Below are 23,644 nucleotides of genomic sequence, written 5' to 3' on the forward strand. Positions count from 1 at the left end.
TTATATTATTTCATTATTAGTTGTGGAACTCAACCTGTAACTCTCTGTAAATAAAATCCCTGAAGTTCCAAAGTTGCTTCTTGAAACCCAGGACTATTTGCGATCCACTTATTATCGTTCCAGAGATGCTCGTGTGTGTTACTTGTTGATACCCTCGAGTCTAAGAAAAAAAAAAGTACGAAGACAGCCTTTCAGAATCCTCAGAGGGACCCAAGAACTTCTCCCCTCCCTTTTATTCTTGGGTTAGGTTTGGGATTCCTGGCGCCTAGCGTAGAGGACAGTCATCCGCGATCATCCTGAACGGAACGATCGGTTGAATGGAGACCGGAAGCCCTCGTTTTCCATACGATTAATCCAGTGGTCGGATCCTCTGCGGCGCAAGAACTTGTAGAGCTGTGAAAAGTTTCGAATGTGATTTTCTGTGGAATTCGTTCCTTCGGAAATCGATCGTAATTGATGCTCACGTGTGGTGATAGTGTGAAAAGCAACTAGTGGTGTCACGAAAGTCACATTCTTCCTGGGGATATTAAATTAACGTTAAAGAGAGATAGTTCCAGCATTTGGTTGAATTCTGTGCAAGTGGCTTTTAATTTGCTCGTTTAATTAAAATTTGAGCGGACTTTTATTTCATTGGAAATCTTGATAATCGTCTTCAGTTTTAAACGGTGTTTAGTCCTATTTTTACCATTTTCTGTCCCACTTTGGTGGAAGATGAATTTTGAATTGACGGTAATATTTGGTAATCGTCTTCGAAAATGAAGGAACTTAGTATTCATGAAAAGTGGAATTGAATTGTGTACCCTTTTATTAGAATTCAATTATTCCATAGTTCGGGCTCCTTATTGGTAATTAATTCAAAAATGAAGTCTGCATGATAAAACGAAGTAGGTATTTATTTTCCTTTGGAAATGTTTTATATACGACTGAATGCATTAAAATTTTAATCACTTCTTTCTGGACAAATTGGTGACTTTATTCGTTACTTGAAATAAGCAAAATGTTCCGTTTCTGATGAAAAACGTTTCTTTGTTAATGTACTTTAGGTAATATCTACTTGAATGACTTTATTTGTTACAAGTTCTAAATATTTAGAGTTTCTAATAATTTTCAGAAATAATTTATTTTGTTGTTTTTAATATTCAAAAGATTAGTTATAAATTTCAGCACATTCCAATGGATAGCATTAAATAGTACAAATGAACCTTCAAAAAGGAGAAAAATGAAATATCAATAGACCATTACTATATTGAATATTTAATGAATACCTACTTGATTATTTAATATATTGTACAGCCACGATAGAGAACTCTTCGATAATCGTTTTTTCAAACCGTTTCGACGAGCCAAAATTGATGGTATCGACGTTTCTGAGAGGAACTTAATGTCGCTTGATCCCATGTCACGTAATACGATACTCTAACACGACGAAAATGCATTGATCCTCGAGTAAAATTATGTAAACATCGTTTAGTCACGGTTGCACGCGGGATTCGTAATAATTCAGCTACATTCGACAATCGGATCCAGCGTACATACATTGATCGATCAATCCACGAACAAGTAGCGAGTCACATTGCAATAATCTAGCATGATGCTGCTGCATGTTTAATACTGTAATTGATACCAACTCATTTGTAATTGATTACGACAGAAACGTTATTTTGTTAGATGATATATTCGACAAACTAGGTCTACCTCCTGAGAAAATTAAATCGTGTGATCAATATTAGCATAATACTACTGGCAATCAGCCCTACCTTTAGGCTCGTATACGATCCCAGATATGAGATAACAAGGTATCTTTCTCATGTTTCTGTTTACTCAACCTTCAGACGGTTTACATGTTTATGACTGATTTGTATTTGAATATGATGGACAGATACGATTAGTATGGACAGATACCCCATTCATCTATTGTTAAGGATATTTATTATTCATATTTCGTATAATTACTAAGTAAGTTATTTGCTTATTATCATAGTCTTAATAAATAATAGAAGATATGTGCAAATTTAAATAGCTAATAGGTGAAAGGCTTGTATGTATAAATATAGGGTGTTCCAAAATTTAAGGTACAAATTGGGTCAGGAAAATTCTATGGCTCAAAATACGACAAAAATCAAGAATAACGAAATTACGTGGGAGACTTCGTTTGAAAATAAAATGTATTTGAAAATTAGTCGAGTACGCATGTATGTATCTAATATAACTTATGTTACAAATTTCACCATAGACCGCTGCTGTGACCAACTCGATGCAATCATACAATAGCATGGCTTATTTACAATTAGAATACTACTATCATTAATTAGGTGCATGTGTACTGGACTAATTTTTAAATACACTTTTCTTGAAAACTAAGTTTCCCACAGAATTTCGTTACTCTTCATTTTCGTCTTATTTTGCGCCCTAGAATCTCGCTAACCCAATGTGTACCATGATTATAGGAACACCATCTATAGGTCAATTCGTAACAAACTACTATCACTCTATGAGGATATAAATGATATTAAAAAATATTTTACAGTAAAATTAACAGAAAAAATATAGTAAAAGAAGAAGTGAAGAAATTCATGGAAAATAATTCCATTTTAAATTAGAATCACTGCGCATGTTCTGATACCATTTCTATGTACCCGATACATTATAGTATCTAAACTGAAGAATTTTGTCATCTAAAAATAAAGGTCCCAGAAGACATGAATCCATGAGACAATATTTATGAGAGAAAGAGAGAATATGAGAGAAAAAAAATCATGCGACATAGATCGTTTTGCTTTACAACCACTGATTTATTCTATAAATGTTACACGCCCCGTCACTCTAAGCTAAAACAGTGAATACTTGCGCGCCTTGTCCATAATTTCATAAATTTAAATAACTTAAACTTTTCAAAAAGTTTATTTCTTAAAGACACCTTAAGTACTCGACGTAAGCTGCATTTTTAATATTTTCTATGGACCACATTTTAGTACAATATTTCCCCTCTACAAACATTCGAAAAGTTCTCAAAGAACCGAAACAAGTACAAACAAACCGTATTCACAAAAAGAATTAAAAAATTCCCCTGAATACCTCATTACGTACTGGAAACAGGCATTAACCCTAGCCACGAACCTCCCCCGTCACAATAAATACCTGAACACGTCACGAACTCTCCCCCTCCCCGCCACAATAATTTAATAAGAATAATTCTCACACGGTCGTTCGCGCGACTAAACAGCCAGCCGCAGGAAAATCCATTCCAGCGGCGAATTAATTCCCGTCCGAACGGGCCGGCACGCTAGCTGCGTTGTACTCGAAAAATTACCGAGTCGAATAATCCCTTAAGTCCGGCGTTAAATTTCACGTGCGAGCGCGATCGCAATTCAAGCGAAACGCGGTTAACGCGGCCGTATACACGCGGAAATGGTGTCTTGCGGCGTTTAATCGGCGGGAAAAACCGCGATCGGGCTTTCCCAGCGCTGCCGCGAGATGAAAACGACCTTTTACCGTTGCAAATCCGCGGGAAAACCGTTTCCTCCTGGATGAAAAAAAAAGGAGAAAAAAAAAACAAAATTCGCGGCGCGCCGCCGCTGTTGCAGCTGCGACACGACCCTGACTGAGGGGCGGCTCGAGGGTGGTTGGAGGGAGGGCGGAGGGAACCTTTGCGTCGAACGAGGACCGTAAAAGTGCGGCGTTACCGCGGGGCCATTTAGGAAGATCGATCGATCCCACGAATACGTACCGAATGATCGACGCGCGTGCACTGGGCGTCTTTTTTGGAACGACCACCTCGACACCGCGGACAAATTGTTGATTCTCCTTGAACTTGCGTGCATAGTAGAGTGTAACTGGGAATTTTGTACTGGTTTTTGGATTCTTAGACTTTGGTTTTTAGATTCACACTTAGGTTGTAGTGGTTCAGGTGAAGAGAAGTATCTGCGTGAATTGTATTTCTTAGTGGGTAACTGGGAATTTTGTACTGGTTTTTGGATTCTTAGACTCTGTTTTTTAGATTCACACTTAGGTTGTAGTAGTTCAGGTGAAGAGAAGTATCTGCGTGAATTGTATTTCTTAGTGGGTAACTGGGAATTGTGTACTGGTTTTTAGATTTTTAGACTCTGTTTTTTAGATTCACATTTAGGTTATAGTGGTTCAGGTGAAGAGAAGTATCTGCGTGAATTGTATTTCTTAGTTGTGGTAAACTAGGTCAATATACGAGACCTAATTATATCTGTTGATATTAATTGAAATATTATTAGCTGCAATGTTTCTTTATGCAGAATGGATTCGAGAAATTTGTGAAAATGGACACCTCTTAGGGAACGACGTTTTTTAATCTTGAACAAAAAAGAAATCCATGAACAAAACTGACCATTACAAGAAAACTAAGAATACACAATACGCTGTATGGAGTCGCAGCTCTAGCAACAGTGCATTTTTAGTTTTCTTGTAGTGTTCAGTTTTGTTCAGGATTAGAAAACGTCATTCTCTAAGAGGTCTCCAATTCATTTCTCGAATTCATCCTACGTTTAACTTAGTTTTTTAATACATATTGGTAAATATTGATTTGAAATTATTAATTGAAATATATACTCTGATTTGACGTGCAATCAAATAATTTCACACATCCTCAAATAGTATTTGATTTAAGCAAGACTATTTCAGTAATTATTTTTATACTTCTTACTTCATATATAGTTGGATTAAACGTATGCAAATTTGTGTCAAGACAATTTTAGAGGTGCCACAAGGGTCTTGGCGGTTTCATTTGTTTTTCCTCATGAGTCAGAAATAATACAAACAATTCCGCTCTTATATTCCTTGTCATCTTTGTGCTCATCGAGGATCTGCGATCTCGCGAAGATGTCATTGAGGGTATTTGCCGTCCTGTTGCTCTGTGTTTGCACGGTGATTCGAGGAGCGAGGGTTTCAGTGGGTGGCCAATATTCGAAAAGCGTCTTTGCCTTCGGGTTATTATACGTAGAATACGTAGGATCATTTGGGAGGAAGGACGAATAATATGATGAAATGAAATACAAAGACAATATTTTTTTTATTATATTACGTTTGGCTTCTACCAAAAGTTTCTTAGTATTTTTTTTTTAGGTATTGCGAAATATTAAAAAATGATTTGATATTTTAAAAAACTACTTATTTGACAAGTTTGGAAAAATATTTTTTTCTGTTCTTATAAATCGTAAAAATATATACCAATCATTGTTCAGCACCAAAACTATCTATCAATTAATTCAAAACAATTATACTGTTCCTAACCCTCTCACATTGAGCCTTCTATATTATATACATACTGTGTTTTAATTGAAAGGAACTAAACGATAAAAATATTTATTTTCGATGGAGTTCTATATAAACTTTATTTAATCTTCTATAATCAATAAGTGATAAAAAAATGTAATTATTAAAACCTACATGCCATGCAGTAGTTAATTGTATCACTTCAATTAACTGGTTCAGTAGTTCCACCACGAACATTACATTCATCGAAACTCTTTACACAGGCGGATAAAAGCGTAGCCATGAAATTTCGAAGTGCAATCGTTAGTCAAACCGCTGGGTTAATCGTGATTTCAACAACATCGCGCTTCGTACAACAGTTATTCGTGAGCGGCGCATATGGATTATGCAGCAGGTGCAAAAACAATTCCCGCCTGCCGCTTGCATTAAAAAGCATCGCTGAACATTACACAGAACAAACCCCAGCGATTGCTTCACCTGCAGCGCGGAGCTGCGCGTTTTTTAAACAGCGCGCGCGATCCTCGGACTTGCCGAGAAATCGGTGTTAATTTGCCCCGTTTGCTCGCAATTTATTCTCGCACAGGGAGGGGTCGTTTATCGGCGAAAAAAATATTTTTCGATCCCTGTAAAAGAGCTTACACGCCGACGTAAACGTCAGCGCACGCGTGAAGCATAATCCAGATTTGTCGCAGAATAAATCGCAGACGCGAACAGAATTTATTTTACCGTGGATACGAATTGCGCGGCAAAATTCGTTGTTGTGTCTTTTTTGAGGACGGATGGGGGCCTCGAATGGAGCTGTTTAGATCGAATGGATGGCTCGAAAGGAAATATAGTAGGATCTCGATTAAACAAATGCTTTTATATTATTCGCGAATGTTAATTGTGGACTATTCAGGGTGTTAAGGAAAAGTGTTTTAGGAGTTTAAGGACTTGAGTATTTAGTAAGAGAAGTAAAAGAAGTCCAAAAGTCAATCCTTTCGACGAAAAATCGATTTTTAATATCTAAGAATATACCATGACATGAGTAAGTTTCTTCGTGACGTATTGAATGTAAATGGAGGAATTGATTCAGCAATACCTTGAAGGTTATCAATACAAGATTATTAGACTATCATCAAGAAGGTTTAGTTCATAAATAAGTGCAAATTTAGTGTGAACCTTCTTTGGTATAGTAAATGTTCGATGTGACTTTCTTCGGTTGCAATGCAAAGCTCACATTTACTAGGCTCATTACTACGCTCACAACTACGCTCAATACTAACTGAAAACTAAAAATTTGTACTACATTTGAGGCTAAGAAATAATCTTTGTTGATGTTAGTTTAATAATCTTCTTTTGAAAATCTGGAATGTACTTCTAAATTAATTTATCTATTTATATTCAATTTTTCACCTTTACAACCAATGTTGAATAGATACTTTTTATTCTTCTAGCTGAGTACTATAAGTCCTTAAAATCTTGAAACCTTTTTTTATATCACCCTGTATTATACAGGATGTAACAAATATAGCCTTCGATGTTTTAGAAGATAGTAGAAGACCCAAATTGGAGCACAAAACATCCTATGACATAGTGTCTGATATGCCTCCATTTTGCAATAATAATGCCTTAAGGTTGACACACCAGCATGCTAAACTAACAATTAGAGAATTCTGCAAAGTTTACAGATGTATTGACGAGTAGAAATAGAACAAAAAGATCTGAATATATTTTATTATATCTCTTACGGTTTAACTTTAGTAAAACTTTTAAAGTCCGCGACGTTCATAGAAAATGGATCTAGAATTTTTAAAGCTTTATAAAAGCTAAACTGTAAGAGATATAGCAAAATGTATTAACACTATGAGGATCATTATGAGGACCACATCAAGTGGTCGTCATAGTGGTGAGACTTTTTTGCTGTGCTTCTGCTCTTTATTGTACCTATAAAATTATAGAATCCTCTGATTATTACCTTAGCATATAGACATCTTGAGTTTAAGACATTATTATTCTAAATGGAGGCAGATTGGACACTATCTAATAGGGCATTCTATATTCCCATTTGGATCTCCTACCACTCCTTAAAATATTGAAAGCTATACCCTTTATATTTGTATTTCTTACCCTTATACCCTTTATATTAATAATATTATACAGGGTGTTCGACGATAGATGTTACAGAATTTAAGGTCTGTTTTTAGACGATAAAATAAGAGAAAAATGGAGAATAAAGAAATTACGTTCGTGGCTTCGGTTCCAAGGTATTAGTTTAGAGGTCCACCTCAAATGCATCTAACTTGTGTCTGATTAGAGTACTTATTCTACTGCCGTTATGCAATAGCCAGGCTAGCTGCAGAATTGGTAGAATAAGACAGTAGAATAATTATATTGGCAGTGAGACACATGTTACCTGCTCTTTGGACATTCTTCAGTTAATATCTCGAAAATGAAGCTTTAACTGCAATTTCAAAATTCTTCATTTTCATCTTATTTATAGGCATAGAATTACCCCTTACAAAATCTGGCAGCAGTTATCGAACATTTTGTGCATTCATAATAGTTTTTATTTTACAAGGGCAATAACAGTCTACCGAAAATTTGAAATATATCCTCGAGAAGAATAGTTAAGGTTTAAATTTCCTGTTTTACCTCTTTGTAGAAATCTTACTGTACATACTTGAATTGTCTAATTATCTGAGCAACGAAGTAGTTGCTTTGATGCAAAGTGTTTTAGAACTGAAGGTGGTAAACGTAGAAGGGTTAATGGTAGGCTTGGATTTAATGAATTATAATCGCTTATAAATGAGTATTCAGATAATGAGAATTTTGATTTCATGGAAAATCTTTTTTAAATAATTCTGCGTTTAATGTTTTGACAAAATGATAGATATTTTCTAGCGTTAAGGCACAGTATAATGAAAACAAATTATTTTTCATCATGAGCTTCTTTATTTTAAAAGTTCTCTATTATTTTCTTTGCATTAACTTCCAGAAGTTCTTTTTCCTCGATCTTCGATTAATTTGATGCAAGTTTTTCTAATTATTCAGAAAGGGATATAATGAATATTGAAAGAGTATACGCAAGATTAGCATTCCAACTTCGCTGCGAGACTTTAAAAAACATTTTCGATCAGGAATTATATAGACGAAGAACAATTTGCAAACCTATTTTTTTTTTATTAAGACTGCCATCAAGTTTTATGAGTTCTCTTGCTCATATAAATTTATATCCATGTTACTGGAGCACCCTTCAGCGCGAGTAAAACTGTAATTTGCAAGTAAAATCGTAAAAGTGGTAACTTGAACAAGGAAATAAAAATAACCTAAAAGTAAGAATAAAATTCGAAGTTCTGTTTTTTTAAGTAAATGGAATCAATAAATATACTCACTCGTAAACTATTATTTCTATTTACGTTTTCAAACATTATTACAAATGGAAAATAAATTCTATATACAATAAATCATTTACTTTATTTAACTGTCTTTACAATACCATAGTTTGTGAAATATATTTTACACTAAACCAAAATAGTGTTTCGGTGGCCAAAGAACAATTATGACTGACAGGAAAGAGTATTTATTAAATCGAAAGAGTGGGAGTAAATTTAGCGATTAAGTTCGAGAAAAAGTGTCATAAGAGCCAACTTTCATTTCTTATATTTTGAAAATACGGATGTTGGTTCCGTGAGTGAACCAATTTTAGTGCTGACCGTGTGGCGACGTTCCGAAAATTGTGATCATCACGTTTCCTCGTGAAACAACGAAACAAGTCAAAGTGGAAAACGAGATTCGTGAAGAGAAATGACGAATTGTGTGTACCGTGCAATCGTGTACTATTTCCTGATTGTTTATTTAAAGGGTCTACTGCAAACGTTGAAGCTCTATTCCGGACATCCAGCGGATTTGGTAAAATGCACGGCTGACTTCAATGTGAGTATACATCCAGTTTTAAGGAACGTTTCTAAAAGGACCCTGTAGAGATAGTAGTCCCAGTAGATGTAACTTACACACTACAGACGCAAGATACATATTTACAAAGACGAGAACAGGAAAGGTGTTTGCGATTTCAACAAAATTAGATTCTGTAATAGCTTCTCTGCATTTAAAGAGGAATGAGACAGTAAATCGTTCGAAAAGCAGCCCTTTCTTATTCTATGTCTTCTTGATTTTAATTAATCACTATCAAGTGGTAGCGTTGCCCTACTAATTAGAGTATTCTTAGAATTTTCTCTCCAATTTTCATATACTTTTACACGACTGTTAATTGATCCTTTTTACCACACTTATTTTATTCCAGCAAAAAGGCACAAATTTAGATAATTACAATGCTAGATTTTAAATTTTCTCAAATGAATTTAAATACCTCGGGCTTTTGTACTTAATATATGTACTGCATAATATTGTTGAATTATATCAGCGAATTATTGAACATGCAACTGTTCCTCTTATCAATAATCCCTCTACATTGAATCGTAATACATCTAATCGTAAATTATATATTTGGTTTATATGTAATTTAATACTCTTTTTAAATGCAATATACTTTTACTTTTCACTGTTTCTACATTCAATTTAAATTACTAACGTATGAATAACAGTCTTCTTTTTTAATTCCATATACTGTAGTGTATTTTAATCTTTGCAGAGATTCTACCCAATTTTTATTCTTCAGGTTACTCTTTAAAAAGGATTTCATATTGAATTATTATTTACAGGAAATACATTTCCTACACTGTATAATAATATGCTTTACTAAATAATAATCTTATTTACAGGACCATAAAGAATATTAACTCACGAAACTATTAACCACATTAAAAAATATTTTCAAAAAACATTGGCCTCAAAGCAGGAGAACCGAAAAAACAAAAATTTAGTATTTTATTTAAACAGTTGGTAGTCCAACAGAATTTTCAGTAAATATAATAACATAATCAGAGTGTAAAATCGCCCAACCGTAACTTGTATATTATAGCCCAAGAGAAGCAATAACCTAGGAAATAATTATCGTTAGAGTAAAAGATAGGAAAGAGAATTACCAGAAGTCGTAGAAAATTGTCGGGGCTTCCCGATAGGTCAACGAGACCCAATGGAATACCCCCGTGGGGCAGCGCTGCACCGCGAATGGGTCCCGGTGAGTCAGCAACGATAAATCGGGCGATTTATGAAGCGGCACGAGCAACGTACCATTCTCGAGGAATAATGCTGCTATCGATGCGCGTATGCACAGGTGGGGCAGGGATGGGACGTGGGATCGTCTCGATTGTTTTGCCCCTGACACGCGATTCTTCATGAATTCGCTCGACTTTGCTCTCATTATATCGTTACATCGTCCAATAAACGCTGGCCGCTGGCAGTGGTAAAAATATGATACATTTCAGGCTGATATTTTTGCCATATTATTCAGATTTCAATTATTATCAAATACTTAAATAAAGTTTAATGTCTCATCGATTACTTATAATCAGGACTTGACATGGTTCTGAAAATAACTGTTTTAGGCTGGTATATATTGGATGTAACATGTATAGGTTTCAATATTTTAGGGAATGCTAGGAGATCTCAAATGGGTCATAAAATGTCCCATATATATAGTGTCTGATCTGCTTCCGTTTTGCAGTAATAATTGTTTAAAGTTAACATGTCTATATAGTAAACTATGAGACATAGGATTTTGTAATTTTGTAGACATATTAAGGAAGAGTAATGGAAGAAAAAAGTCTGAATACATTTTATTGTATCTCTCACGGTTTAATTTTTATAAAATTTTAAATATCAAAAATGCTTGTGGAAAAGAACGCAGGTAACACGCACAGATGCAGTGTAGTCTAAAAGACTACTGGTAGTTAACTGTTCGAGATTGACTCAGTAATCGATAGAACAGGACCGTTTACAATAGGAGTCCAATTGAAGGATTTGTGTCTATAAGTGCTTTAACGCGTGTTCAGGGCCTTCCGAAACAAACAACCTCAAGCAATCGAATTCTCTAAGTAAACTGACTCTTTCAATGTGTTTGTCTCATCGATATGCACAAGCTACTCTTCGTTTCAGAACATAGTGTTAAGCTTAAGGCATTATTACTGCAAAACGAAAGTGGATTGGACAGTATGTTATAGGACATTTTGTGATCCAATTGAGGTATCCAACTACCCCTTGAAATATTGAAACCTATATACAGTTTACACCCTGTAAATCTATTGACTGAAACAGTTATGAAGAACTTTTATTCCGAGTAACTGTTATGAAGCTCTGAAATTTCGGACTATAACTCTTTCAGTTATGGTTCCTACGTCAGCTCTCGTATCGGTTCTATGAAGTTATAATGATTAGGGAGAAGGAAGTAGAGGAAAAGGTGGTAATATGGAACCTGCTGGTAATATTGAACGACCCAATAAGTATTACACTATCACTTGTGTCATAACAATGGAATATGTTTGTTCTCGAAAGAAAAAGGTGATATTAAAGACACAATTAAGGTATTTTTGTGAAATCGAAAAGTTTTTTCCTAATTCTTTCTAAACCAGTTTTTTTTATTTCTTGAACTGGTGGAGGTTGTTGTGACGTATTTAAGATAGTATGAAGATTTTTTTATTTATTGCAACGAGAGGTTCCATGAAATTTTTGGCATTTCATGAATATAAGCAAAAATTGGAAATCTTAGCTTGCTATCAATATGAAACCCTATACATGGAACCTCGTTCCTTTAATACCTCGTCCATGTTAGGTAAATAACCGACTTTTTTCATTTTTTAGATATATTTAGATGTGCCTCAAAGCATCCTATTACCTCTAATGAAACGTAAAAGATCATGGAATACGATTAGAGCCCTTGCAGCAACGAAAGCAAAGAAATCAGGTCTGAATATAGCGGTTAAACTGTTTTCTGTATTCAAAACCATATTGCAAAAATTTATAAACTATAATGTATCAACATATCTATGTCTTCTACTTAAGAAAACTAGGATTCCATATTTCCCATATGAAAACTCTCGACAAGAAAAGTATACTATACAAAATAAACTTAAAACTTCCTAAGTTAAAGCTTTCTTCCTTGTTTAATGTTTCTAAATATAAGAGACAAATATATGAGAATTAAATTAAAGCTAAATTTAAGTTATTTAATGCAATAGTCTGTGAAAAATCGTCAAAAAACAGATCGAGGTACCATATTATCACTTTCTCTTTTAATAAATAGGACGGAGATCTAGGTTACAATTACTGAAATTTAAATTAATCTGTCCAACAATCTATCTTTACTTCGTCCTTTTCCTCTAGCAATTTCTGGTAGCAATTTTCGTGGGTATATTCTATTTTCTATGATTCCATGATTTATATTTCCTATTTTCTAAAACTCCATTCGCAGTGCAGAACACAAAAAATAAACGTACCTGCGCGTTCTCGAAATTCGAAAATTCTCAGTCACAAGACTACCCGCGTCAATCTCGCTCTCTTGACATGCCGAACAAAATTAATATGAAAGAAAACATACACCCGAACGTATTTCCACTCTCAACGACAGGGTTAATTAAAAATGTACAAAAAAAAAGAAGGAAGAACAGGCGTGGAGGGGAAAAGTGCTGCAACGAACAAAGACGTGTGAGTGGCACTTTCTACTCGTCGATTTATTTAATTTGTCAACGTCAGTTAAGCTCAGCTTGAAGAGACAGTGACTCGATCAGGAAATCTTCAATCAAAATATGACGAACGTGAAGCGCGACACGGACCCGTTTTAACCGTAATTAATTTCGGCATAGATTCGTATCACGCCGATAATTCCATTCCGATTACCGACGGCGATTTCGCGGAGACGCGACCCACGTGACTGCGAAATAATTATCGAACCACCCGCCGATACATTGAATCGTATTCACCGGGACAGCGATGTCCATCATAAATATTTAACGCGACAGGGTTGCGTACACGCGAATTTTTTGTGAATGATAGAACACAAATGAGCTGAGCGACGAGACAAGTACTAATTCACCGAGCGTTATCTCTACCCTTCTGTGTATTCGACTCGCGAGCATTCGAGATATAGTTAATCGTTTGCCATTCAAGGGGCAACGGGAAAGAGGGGAAATGTCAATTTTAACGAATTGTGAATTCGAAAGAATAAAAAAGAGTAACACAAGGGGAAAATAATATGAGTTGATGATAATAATTTTGTGCTGACATTCTTTGTTCTTCTGTAGTATATTGTTTTTCACTTTCTTTCATTTTTGAGGGTTTATTGTGTTACATATTACATAAAATTGTAAATAGAATTTAAAGATGAAGGAAAAATAAAGTGAAGGATAAACTGAAGTTTTATTTTGATATTTGAGATACTTATGAAATTATGGCATTATATTGAAAATGAAATTCTCGTTTTCTCGAAAATATTAAAAGTTGAGGATCCTTTTTTTCCTGCAGATCCTTCAATTTGTTGAAAGTTAATAGAGATTGATGGAGACAATTTTTCTGAGAATTTGAATTTGCATTGAGTAATATCTGGTTTTTTAAAAATACAGTCTTTCCATTTCATTTAATTGTATGACACTGAGAAAGAAAGCTGCAATTAGAGCAAGAAATTAAATTGATACTCAGAAATTGATCGGTCAGGCTCAGCTGACAATCCCTTATGAAGTTAACGCTGCTTCATTAACGCACAGTCTTGGCGTTTCTGTTATCAAAGTGGAAGAATAAAACCGAGACAAGCGAGTAGAAAAGTAAGACGAGGGAAACTGAATGAAAGAGGAGAACAAAGCGTCGAGAATTAAATCTGTTTCTCCGGTTGTTCGAAAACGAGAAAGGTTCAGCATTTTGTTTGATCGCACGCTACTGACCAGAACTCGCAGAAGTATACATCATTCTTGATGAAATGCTCCCTACAGGAGGTACAAAGAGTTGTTTCTAGTTTAATTTCGGTAATTTGATTTTCATTAAACGATTCCACAGCTGCTATATATCACATGATTCCTTTGAGATTCGACCGATAAATAAAGAGAGATTAAAGGAAACGAGATAAGGAATAGCTACTCGAATCGAACGGTTTCTGAGATTGGGAAAAAAGGAAGTCTGAGATTGGAAAAAGAGGGAAGCCTGAAATTCCGACGAATGGTCCCCTTGATCATCGCAGAATAGAATCGAGATATGAAATATCGATGAAATACCGAAAAGCTTTTATCCAATTTAGTATTCAATCGTTGAATTGGTTCCATATTTATTTTGTCCACCTATTAACATTTTCTATACCTGTCTTTTCGTGGAGATTTTATGGTAAGTGCATCAAAATTTTGATTGAAGTGTTTAAAAAGAGACGAACAAGATTACATTTTAGACTCAAAAGCTGCTACATTCTAGGATCATTTTAGGATTCTTTTTCTTTGCTGTTTAATTGTTTGTTAAATATATTTTACTGTACAAAAATGAAACAGGATACAATTTAGATATATGTGAAAATCTATCGAGTGTATCATACAATAAAGTGCGTTTTAAGCAGCTGAAGATTTATCCTTCTCCATTCTCGCATTTGCGTTCATTAGATACATTTTGTCAGCAAGAATTAAATTACCTATTTAATAAATGTATGTAAATCCTCTTAATAATATTGCATCAAGCTCGCTTAATTTCACATTTCGTTTTCATTTCGGTTACGAAAACAATTTCCAAATATCAAGTTATAACAAAATAATCTTCTCACCAACAATTAATTATCGAAATGCAGCTACAAAAATCAGACCTAATCTACTCTCATCTAAATCAATAGCTGATTAGGAAACCCTGTGATCGTCATTTCGAAATTAATTTGCTAAACGAACTGTTTGCTAATTACGGGGCTTGATGCGACTCAAATTATGACTTACGATTCGACGTCTAAACTGCATCGTGGCCTTTGAACCAGCTTGCTCATCATGAATCATTCCTGGTAAAGTTTGTGTAGTCTGCCTTCCCGATTACGTAAAGGCTTTACTTGGATATTCCGAGACACTGTGACAGGTGATCATTAAGGCGTACCATCGGGTGTAGAAAATACATATATCCCTATGAGTATAATCTCCCATGTCATAACCATAATTATACACATATATTATTTTAATGTGGGTAAAGATGAAACAGACCTGGCCATTGTTTGTATACAATTTATTGGAAAAAATTAATTGCTTTAGGTACATAATTAATTCTTAAAACTGTTTGTATAGAATTACATTGCATGACCAAATTTTAAAATTTCCCACTAGGTATTAAAATTTTCAGCATTATAAATATTCAAATCTGTATGATGTTATCTGTATTGTATGTATATTAATACCTATGCCCACATATAATTTGTTTATTCCCATCTTCTTCTATTTTTGAATTAGTTGGAATTGTTAGAATAGAATTTCCTATTTCCTTCGACTCTGAAAAAAATGTAACTATAACTGCGTACAATTCGTGAAAGGAACTTCGTTTCAAGAAAATAGCAAATAACGTTTAATTATCAGAATTGAGAACTTTATAAGACAATTAAATAGGATTGCCCAGTAACTAAATTTACAAAGCAGCAGATGCACGCTTATCATATCATATATGAAGAAATAAATATAAAAACAACTAATAACTTTCTTAAATAAATAAAAATCAAGAATTGTAATAAAATTACGCAGAAAATAAAATCACAATGAAAATAAAATTTCAATTAAGTATTTTGTGGCCGCTTATATATAAAAGGTGATTTCACGTGAGCCTCCATAACGCCTCAGTAAATACATATACTGGTAATACGGAATACGATGTTGCGAAAGAATTATTTGTACGAGGGTCTGTTGGAGAGTAACGTTCTGGACAACTGTGCGTAGCAATATCATCTCGAAAGGGTCGATGGACCATCGGAAACGATTGTATCACTTCAATTTTCATCGCTCGTGTTCACTAGTGCAGAGCTTAATTATTGATGACTCGATAACCGAGAATCTGCCGATGGTTGAATCAGGCCACTAGGCTGATGTGCATACTTAAAATGGAGGTAGCTTAAGTGCTAATGAATGATGGTCTGTCATTGATTTCGCGTTCATCGATTGCCAGAGAGTTATGTTTTTTCAATGGCTCTGAGGAAAAATCGCAAGAAGATTTCTAATAGTAATTTTTTTGTTTCAAAATTATTTATCATGGATGTTATCAAATTTGTACACTTTGTATGGATGATATTGATATAATATAAATACATTTGAGTATTAGGTCCATTATTTTGTCAATCCGTCATCTCATAATTAGAAACACTTAGCTACAATATTTTAAGATTCAGTACCTACAATTAATTAAAGACGATTTCCATAATTCATAGGGACGTAACATCTCATCAGAGTAGATATAGTAATGCTAATATTAAATTTTTGGGGTCTGGAGTTAATGGACTAACTTTATTTTCTAGTGGTGAACAGCGTTCTTGAAATTATTTTAACTTTGATATTTCGTTGAATTTCCATGTAGAATTTCAGATAGACATTTTCAAAAATATAATACAGTGTTGTCTCGATAAAAGTTCGATAACACATTCCTGTTTCCTTGGATCTACTCTTCCACTTCACTTGGCCCTAGATCCTAAGAAGACAAATTCTTTCTAGTGCATAAATTGATCTTGAAGACGAATTTCTTATATTCTATAAACTTCAAACTGACTCTAAGTCACTAGCTTGCATTGAGACGACACGGTACTTCACGAAAGTGTAATAAAGGAATCAATTTTTTAACTCCTTCAAATGGGAATACCTCTCAACTCGCCTTCTCCGGTTAACAGGTTGGAGAACAGTTTGGAAGCTCTTTTTTCTATTCATCGCGACGTCCTTCGGGAGTGGCTTGGCAAAGTGTCGTGAAGAGTCGAGCTTTTCGCGTACACGCGACGGCACAATCGTTAAATCGACTCTGGGTCGTGCAATTATCGAACAGTGCTTGTTGTACGGCTTGCTATTTCAGTGCATGGAAGTCTCGAGATTTCGAGTTCCTCTGAACTCGAGTTCCGTTTAATTCGAGACTCACTCCTCAGCCGAGTTTTCGCTTGATTTGCACGCGTTCGCGGGAAATCCTCGTCGTCGCTCCTCTGTTCGTGAATTACACGACCGTTTATAAAGTCCTTAAACACGCCCCGTGTCCTGAGCTAACGTCTCGACTCTCACGCACTTAATTCGTCTATTAACTACGAGTGCAGGAAACGAAGAGGATGAAATGTTCGATTGTCTGAAAATATTTCTTAGCTAAATGCAAAAGTCCAAGGCTTTCTTCAAATTTTGAGAACCACTAACTTGGATTGCAAGAAACCCTTGTCCAGGGCATATAAAAATGTTCTGTTTTAACTATCATGGGAGAATTCTACTTCTTTAGATCGGTGAAGATTTGTCAAAAAACCTTACCGCAAAATTGTCCTTCGTAGACTTTTTGAAACTCAAATTTTTTTATAATCATATCATATCCTACTCATCGAGAGGAACAAACTTGTAAAAAGAACCATGAATCGCAACCTATTCGTTCCCATCGAAAATGGTTAAAAAGTTTCACTTTTACCTAGGCCGATCTTATTTGCATTTCAAGTTTTTCGAAATTGCTAACGTAAAAAGTGATTTGTGTAAAAATTTGTCTGTTAATTGCAACGAAGCTAGTCAATTACAGGTAAATACTAGTCAATTGAATTTCCTATTTTCGTAATGCAACCATTATATTAAAATTAAGTTTCTTCAATGAATCTAAATAATGGAAAAAATTATTACTATAATTTATATAGTATTATAGCAATCGTAACGAGCTCTTATTCGATCAACATAGTTGGCTAAGAAACACCTTAAGTGAACGATATTTCTCTCTATTTAGTCCTAAACATCAAACATTTGAATTCTCTTATATTATCGAATTTTTTTGACAAATTATTGTGCACTGGTTGCTGAAACTTTGGAATCACTTGCTAATTTTTAGTAATAATCGTGTACAATATATTTATAAAAATCACACGGCCATAATTGACAGAATAAAAAAGATATCGAAGTTTAGAAGCTGTATCAGTAGTGAAAAGGACATTCTATAAGAATTATCAATTCATCGGCTCACTATATTGCAAAGCTATCAATATATTTATTTTTATTATAATCTCAATATGTCATACTTATTCACTTCGACAATTTATAAAATTGTTCCTCATATGCTGTTAAATATAATACTCTAGAAGTTAAATTAATAAATTAATACGCGCGTATCTACGTAGGTACGTACACTATTTCGCAATATACTTCAAATAAGTTCATATGTAAAAATTCGAAAATACTTTCCTCTGTAATCAATTTTTCAATATCTATATTAAAGCCTCTTTACAAACAAAAACGTTAAAAACTTTGATCTCTCCACTCGTATCATCAATCATTTCACCCTGCTCGAAAAACGTTGATTCCCGTTCACATTTTTCCGAAACCTGCGATATCTGCGTTTTTAATCTATCCATTCGAGTGGCTCTTGCGCGGAATTGCGCATTTTTATCCTGTTCGCCTTACACTCTACGTTTTTTCGTTTCGAAGTCCATTCATTTTCCCCAGGTCGTTTCCATGGCAACGTGAGGACAATTGCCTTTGACTACATCGCCCAGCGGTCCGAGAAAGGCATTCCTTGATGTCAATTAACAAACATCTTTGTGTCGATCCTTTTAACTTGGTTGACAAGTTGATAATATGTGAATAAGTTTCAGTTACAGTTACAATAATACAGTTTCGTATTTTGGTCTTTACATGTTTTGCTTCTTTTGGGTGAAATGAGGGAGCTTTATTTTGTGTTTAACCCTCGGAAGACGAATAGTTTTCGACAAACGCGAGAGAAGAATACAGCATCATTCTTAACCATAATGAGTTTCTACTGCAAACTAGTTTTAGGAAGAAATTATATAGAAAAACGCATATTGAACACTATATACAATACTTTACTTCTTATTAGTTGTCTGCGCACTTGATACACGAAAGAAGTGGACGTTTCGAATGGTTCTTACAAATAAATTTATTATACTTTTAACATATTGTATTGTATTTAGAGTCAAAGCGACCCTGCATTCATCGTATGAAGGTTAACTCTTCAAGGACGACTTATTTTTAACTGTAAGAACACTGTATAAAGGCGAAAATAATTTTATCAGTAAATTTCCACGGTTCTTCAAGTTGTCTAAACGTAACTCCAAAAGAATCAATTTTGAATTACCATTACCGATCAATCAGTTGTCTAAAAACGTTAATTCATTCAAATAATGATATTTTCTAGAGAATTCTACCAAAAGTATTATTTTATGAAAATAGTTTTACAAAAATTGGATTCTTACCAAGAAATACCCCATTTGAAACCACTATGTATCGGTCGGTATCAGAAGAGATATCTGTCAAGTGCAATCGTACGTTAGACGTGGCCAATATGGTGTGACGAGTACAAAAATTGTGACACATGAGCATAAGCCCGACCGGACACGTATGGAGCAATAAAACCTGAATGCTCGGGAAAGAATCGTCCAGGCATTTTCAATAAAACTTCCGCCAGGACGTACGATTTCCCTTTTCCGATCGATCGCGAAAAATGTCGCTTCCTACGTTCGTTATTTATTCCATGATTGAGTGGTGGATCCTCGAATCCAGGAATAGTCTCTTAATCGATGATGAAAGGGAAGTCGGATACTTAGAAATATGGGAAATGAAATTTCATGAGAGTTTAATATCATGAAAAGTGTAATCCTTTTAGTTATTTTTTATTTAAAGAGAGCCTTTATATTTCAAAGAGAGTATTGAAAAGGAAGGCACAGTGTTTGTGCATGTGTGGTACACGTACTGTTTGATGTAGAATATTTGCATTCTGCTTCCTGGGAAGTAATGTTTATTTAAACATTTGTATAGTGATCGATGTAGCTGGAAATGTAATAATATTCAACAGAGTGTAAAAAGAGTGATGGATACTGTTTTTAGGTGTTAAACTAGAAGTCATTATCTCAAATTTAAATAACCAGATTTAAAATTGTAACCCAAATTTAAAGGGATTATTTTACTTTTAAATTATTGAGTAACTGAATGCTTTATTGTACATTTTGTATAATTTTCACATGAAATTCGAATGACTGAAATTTTTGAGTTTCTCACTTCCAATTCGTTGCAACACAAACTGTGATAGCATTTGATACAGCGCTTTTATAACGAAAACAATAAGCTTATTACTATCTCTCCTATTATTCCTGGCTAAAACGTCAAAAAACTTCAATTATTAGCCTTCAGCTGTACCAATCCCAGGCAACGTTTATTCACTAAAACATTCTCTCCATATACATAGATCAATAGTGTATTCATATAACTTCCCAGTCATGCGAAAGTAATCGCAGGCTAAAGATACCCGAAAATTGCCGCTCGCAATCCGTACGATCAGTCCGTCCGCTAAACGCAGAGAATTCTTCAGCAGGCAATAACAAGCATCTTGTCGAGCGCACATTTTCAGCTTCATTTCTTTCCATTCCCTAAGATCGTTCCTCCTCGACTTTCACGGGTTACGAGTTTTCCTCGCTCATCCGGTAGACTCCTTGGCTTTGCTCGGCACAAGTTCGAAAAAAAGGACACAGAGGTTCTCCGAGGTAGGGAGGGCAAGTAGATGGTTGAAAAAAAAAAAAGAAGGAAATGAGAAGAGATGAAGAAAGAACAAGAAAATGTAAAGGTGGAGAGACTAGGATAAGAGGGTGAGACGGGACAAAGAGGGACAAAGAGGAAGGAAGTGAGGAAGGGATGGAGAGGGGTGAAGAGAAAAAGAGAAAAGGAAGGGGGAAGAATTATGATTGTGGCCGAGGACTCGTATTGAAGGAGTCTCGCAAGACTTCTGATGACACCAGACACGAGAGTATAAATGCACTTGCGGTCCACGCTCGACGGAAGCTGCCGTAGCAAGTGGAGTACCGCAGCATAAATCAAACTTCTTTGCAAGCCAGCCAGACTGTCGCTCGAGGACTGGCCAGTGTCGCTACCGCTGTGTTTCCTTTAATTTGCGCTGAGAATTCGGACGATTTGAATGCAACTCGGATTGCCACGTTCGCGTTGCTCATTTAACTGTGTGCATGGAACTGCCTTTGGGAGTCGACATGAAAGCTATGGTAGGAGGGTAAGATAGGATGAATTTTAAAGCAGAGGGAAAGTCTGTGGTGGGTCTATTCCTTTCGCGATACGTGACCGAACGGAGATACTGCTAGACTTTTTCTGTCGCTCTGGATTTCGTGCTTGGGGTACTTTTGGTAGTTGTCGCTACCGTTTGACGATGCAGTGTGTAATTCTGTTACGTGGAATTGAGGATGGATGGAAGGTAACAACACACACGTAAAACTAAAGATTGGGCAATACTTATTGCTAATATTGTTAACTATTATCTTGTTGACACTTGTTAGAGAGTACAAGAATTTTCTTATGACGCAGTAGTTAATTCGATAGATTAGTAATATCACGAGATTATTGGATTGGGAAAAATATTTCACACTAATAATTTAAATGACAATAAATTAGATATGAATGGACAGTTTAATATGTACAGACAATTTAAAAATGGATTGCATTAAAGGATCATCATTATTGTACCTGAGTATCTAAATTTTTTCGAAAAATTGAAAGTGATTTTCGCAAATGTAAGATATACAGTCCTCATTAATGATTTAAACTGATCTGTTTCAAAATGAAAGCAAAATGTACACATTTGAGAATGGTTATTGGCAAAGTACAGTATGAAGAATTTAGGGATTTAGAGAATTTAGGAAATTTAGGGAATTTAGGGACGTATGAAGCAAGTTGTTATTTTTAAGATATTTTGTATGAATTAAGTGCATTTTTATTTTCATTGTGACTTGAAACTAATGAAGATACAAGAGAAAACAAAAAGAGACAACAACGCCATGTGGATTTTTTAGAACAGACGGTATTTTATAATCCATCTGGAAAACCGATTTGTGTTTGTGTCTATTGAATTTCCCGACGAGTTGACTCGACCGAAATGGACAAATTCTCGTTTTACGTTCTATATTTTTTCCTATGACAAAATAATACGTTCGACATATAGTTCTGAGTTATTAAGTTTCAGATCACGTACAGAATCTAGGTGAATATTCATACTCGAAAATTGAGGAACTGTGAAGTTCATACATGTAGATAAACCTACAGAATTCATTTAGAAGACTAACGCATGAAATATTCTTAAACATCTAAGTGGTACTACTCGTTTGATAAGTTTCGCAGTCGATATTTCAAGGCTTCCAATTATAGGGCATCGGTAAAACTGTTGGTATTAAATATTTCAAATGTGTCAAATTAAGAGATGGTTTTTCATATATTTTAAATATTCAAATTTTTAAATATTCGAACCTTAAAATGTTTGATGCTAAAAGATTTAAATTTCCAAATGGTCTAATATTTACACTTTCAAATTTTTTAATATTTCAATCTTCCAATTTTTGCATTAATTTTTCAAATTACAAATTTTCCTACATTGCAAAGCTACCAAAGTCATTCTATTTATTTCAATTTCCACACATTAATACTTATACCAAAATCCTGTATCTTCTCCTAAATAATTTCTCCACTAAATATCAAAAATATAAATAAAATCACAGACAGCTGGTATCCTCTTTCCTCGAACAATCGAATCCATTTCCCTATTACAACATGCAAATTAAAATCAACAAACACTGCACATCGACAAACATAAAAATTTCTTAAAATCCCTTCGATTTCACCAAACGCGTACCTCCACCTTTTAAATACCTATAAACCTTCTCATCGACAGGGTGTGAGCAAAACTTCAGTTGAGTTGTAAAGAAAACAACGAAAAAACGAAATGGGAGCGAAACTGTAGTGGATATTCGTTCTTTTCGTGCATGTTCCAGCGCGGAGTAAAGGAATATGAATAACGCTGGCCAGTGGAATTCAGAAAATTTTATTTCGCCGTAATGCTATTACGAAATTCGCTGAAAAAGTCTAGTAAGAGGAAGGGCGAGGCCAACTTAGCCGCTGGGAAGCTAGTCGCGTTCGATGTGGCTCGCCCAGGATATTCATGAAAATTCATACTAATAACGATCATTCAAATTTGAGCTCGAAACCAGCAATTCGGTCGGGGGAGCTCGTGGGTGCAGAGAAAGAAGGAGGGGCCTCCTCTGCATTAAGGGATCGTTAAGAGCGGATCGATCGATATCTCGAGGCGAAGGCGTGAAAATTGAGCGGTTCGAAAAGTGGCGTGGCAAATGGGAAACAAGAGCAAACTGATGAGATCCGACGAGATTGCGGCATTGTCTTCAGGTATGTTCTCGTCTTCTGGAAATACTTCGTTCTATCTTGGGCCCTTCGAGCCGCGACGCGTTAAGGTAGACGTTAAATGCGGGAATGTTTGATTGGGATCAGGAATGTAATTCTTGCTCTTCGTTTAACCTTTAGCATAC

General features: G+C 35.0%; 1 protein-coding gene across 4 annotated transcripts in view; it reads left to right on the top strand.

The window, feature by feature from the left end:
• The window catches only part of Mp (collagen XV/XVIII-type protein multiplexin), a 273,211-nt gene that overhangs the window by 195,156 nt on the left and 54,411 nt on the right, over positions 1–23,644 (top strand). For 2 of the 4 annotated variants that reach the window (XM_076386974.1, XM_076386975.1), the window contains exon 2: positions 9,085–9,156. The exons of the other annotated variants lie outside the window; for them this stretch is intronic. In XM_076386974.1, the coding sequence (XP_076243089.1) occupies positions 9,085–9,156 (72 nt within the window). The remainder of the gene's footprint in view (positions 1–9,084; positions 9,157–23,644) is intronic. 4 annotated transcript variants of the gene reach the window in all.

Source organism: Calliopsis andreniformis, chromosome 10 (genome assembly GCF_051401765.1).
Source record: "Calliopsis andreniformis isolate RMS-2024a chromosome 10, iyCalAndr_principal, whole genome shotgun sequence".
Lineage (NCBI taxonomy): Eukaryota > Metazoa > Arthropoda > Insecta > Hymenoptera > Andrenidae > Calliopsis > Calliopsis andreniformis.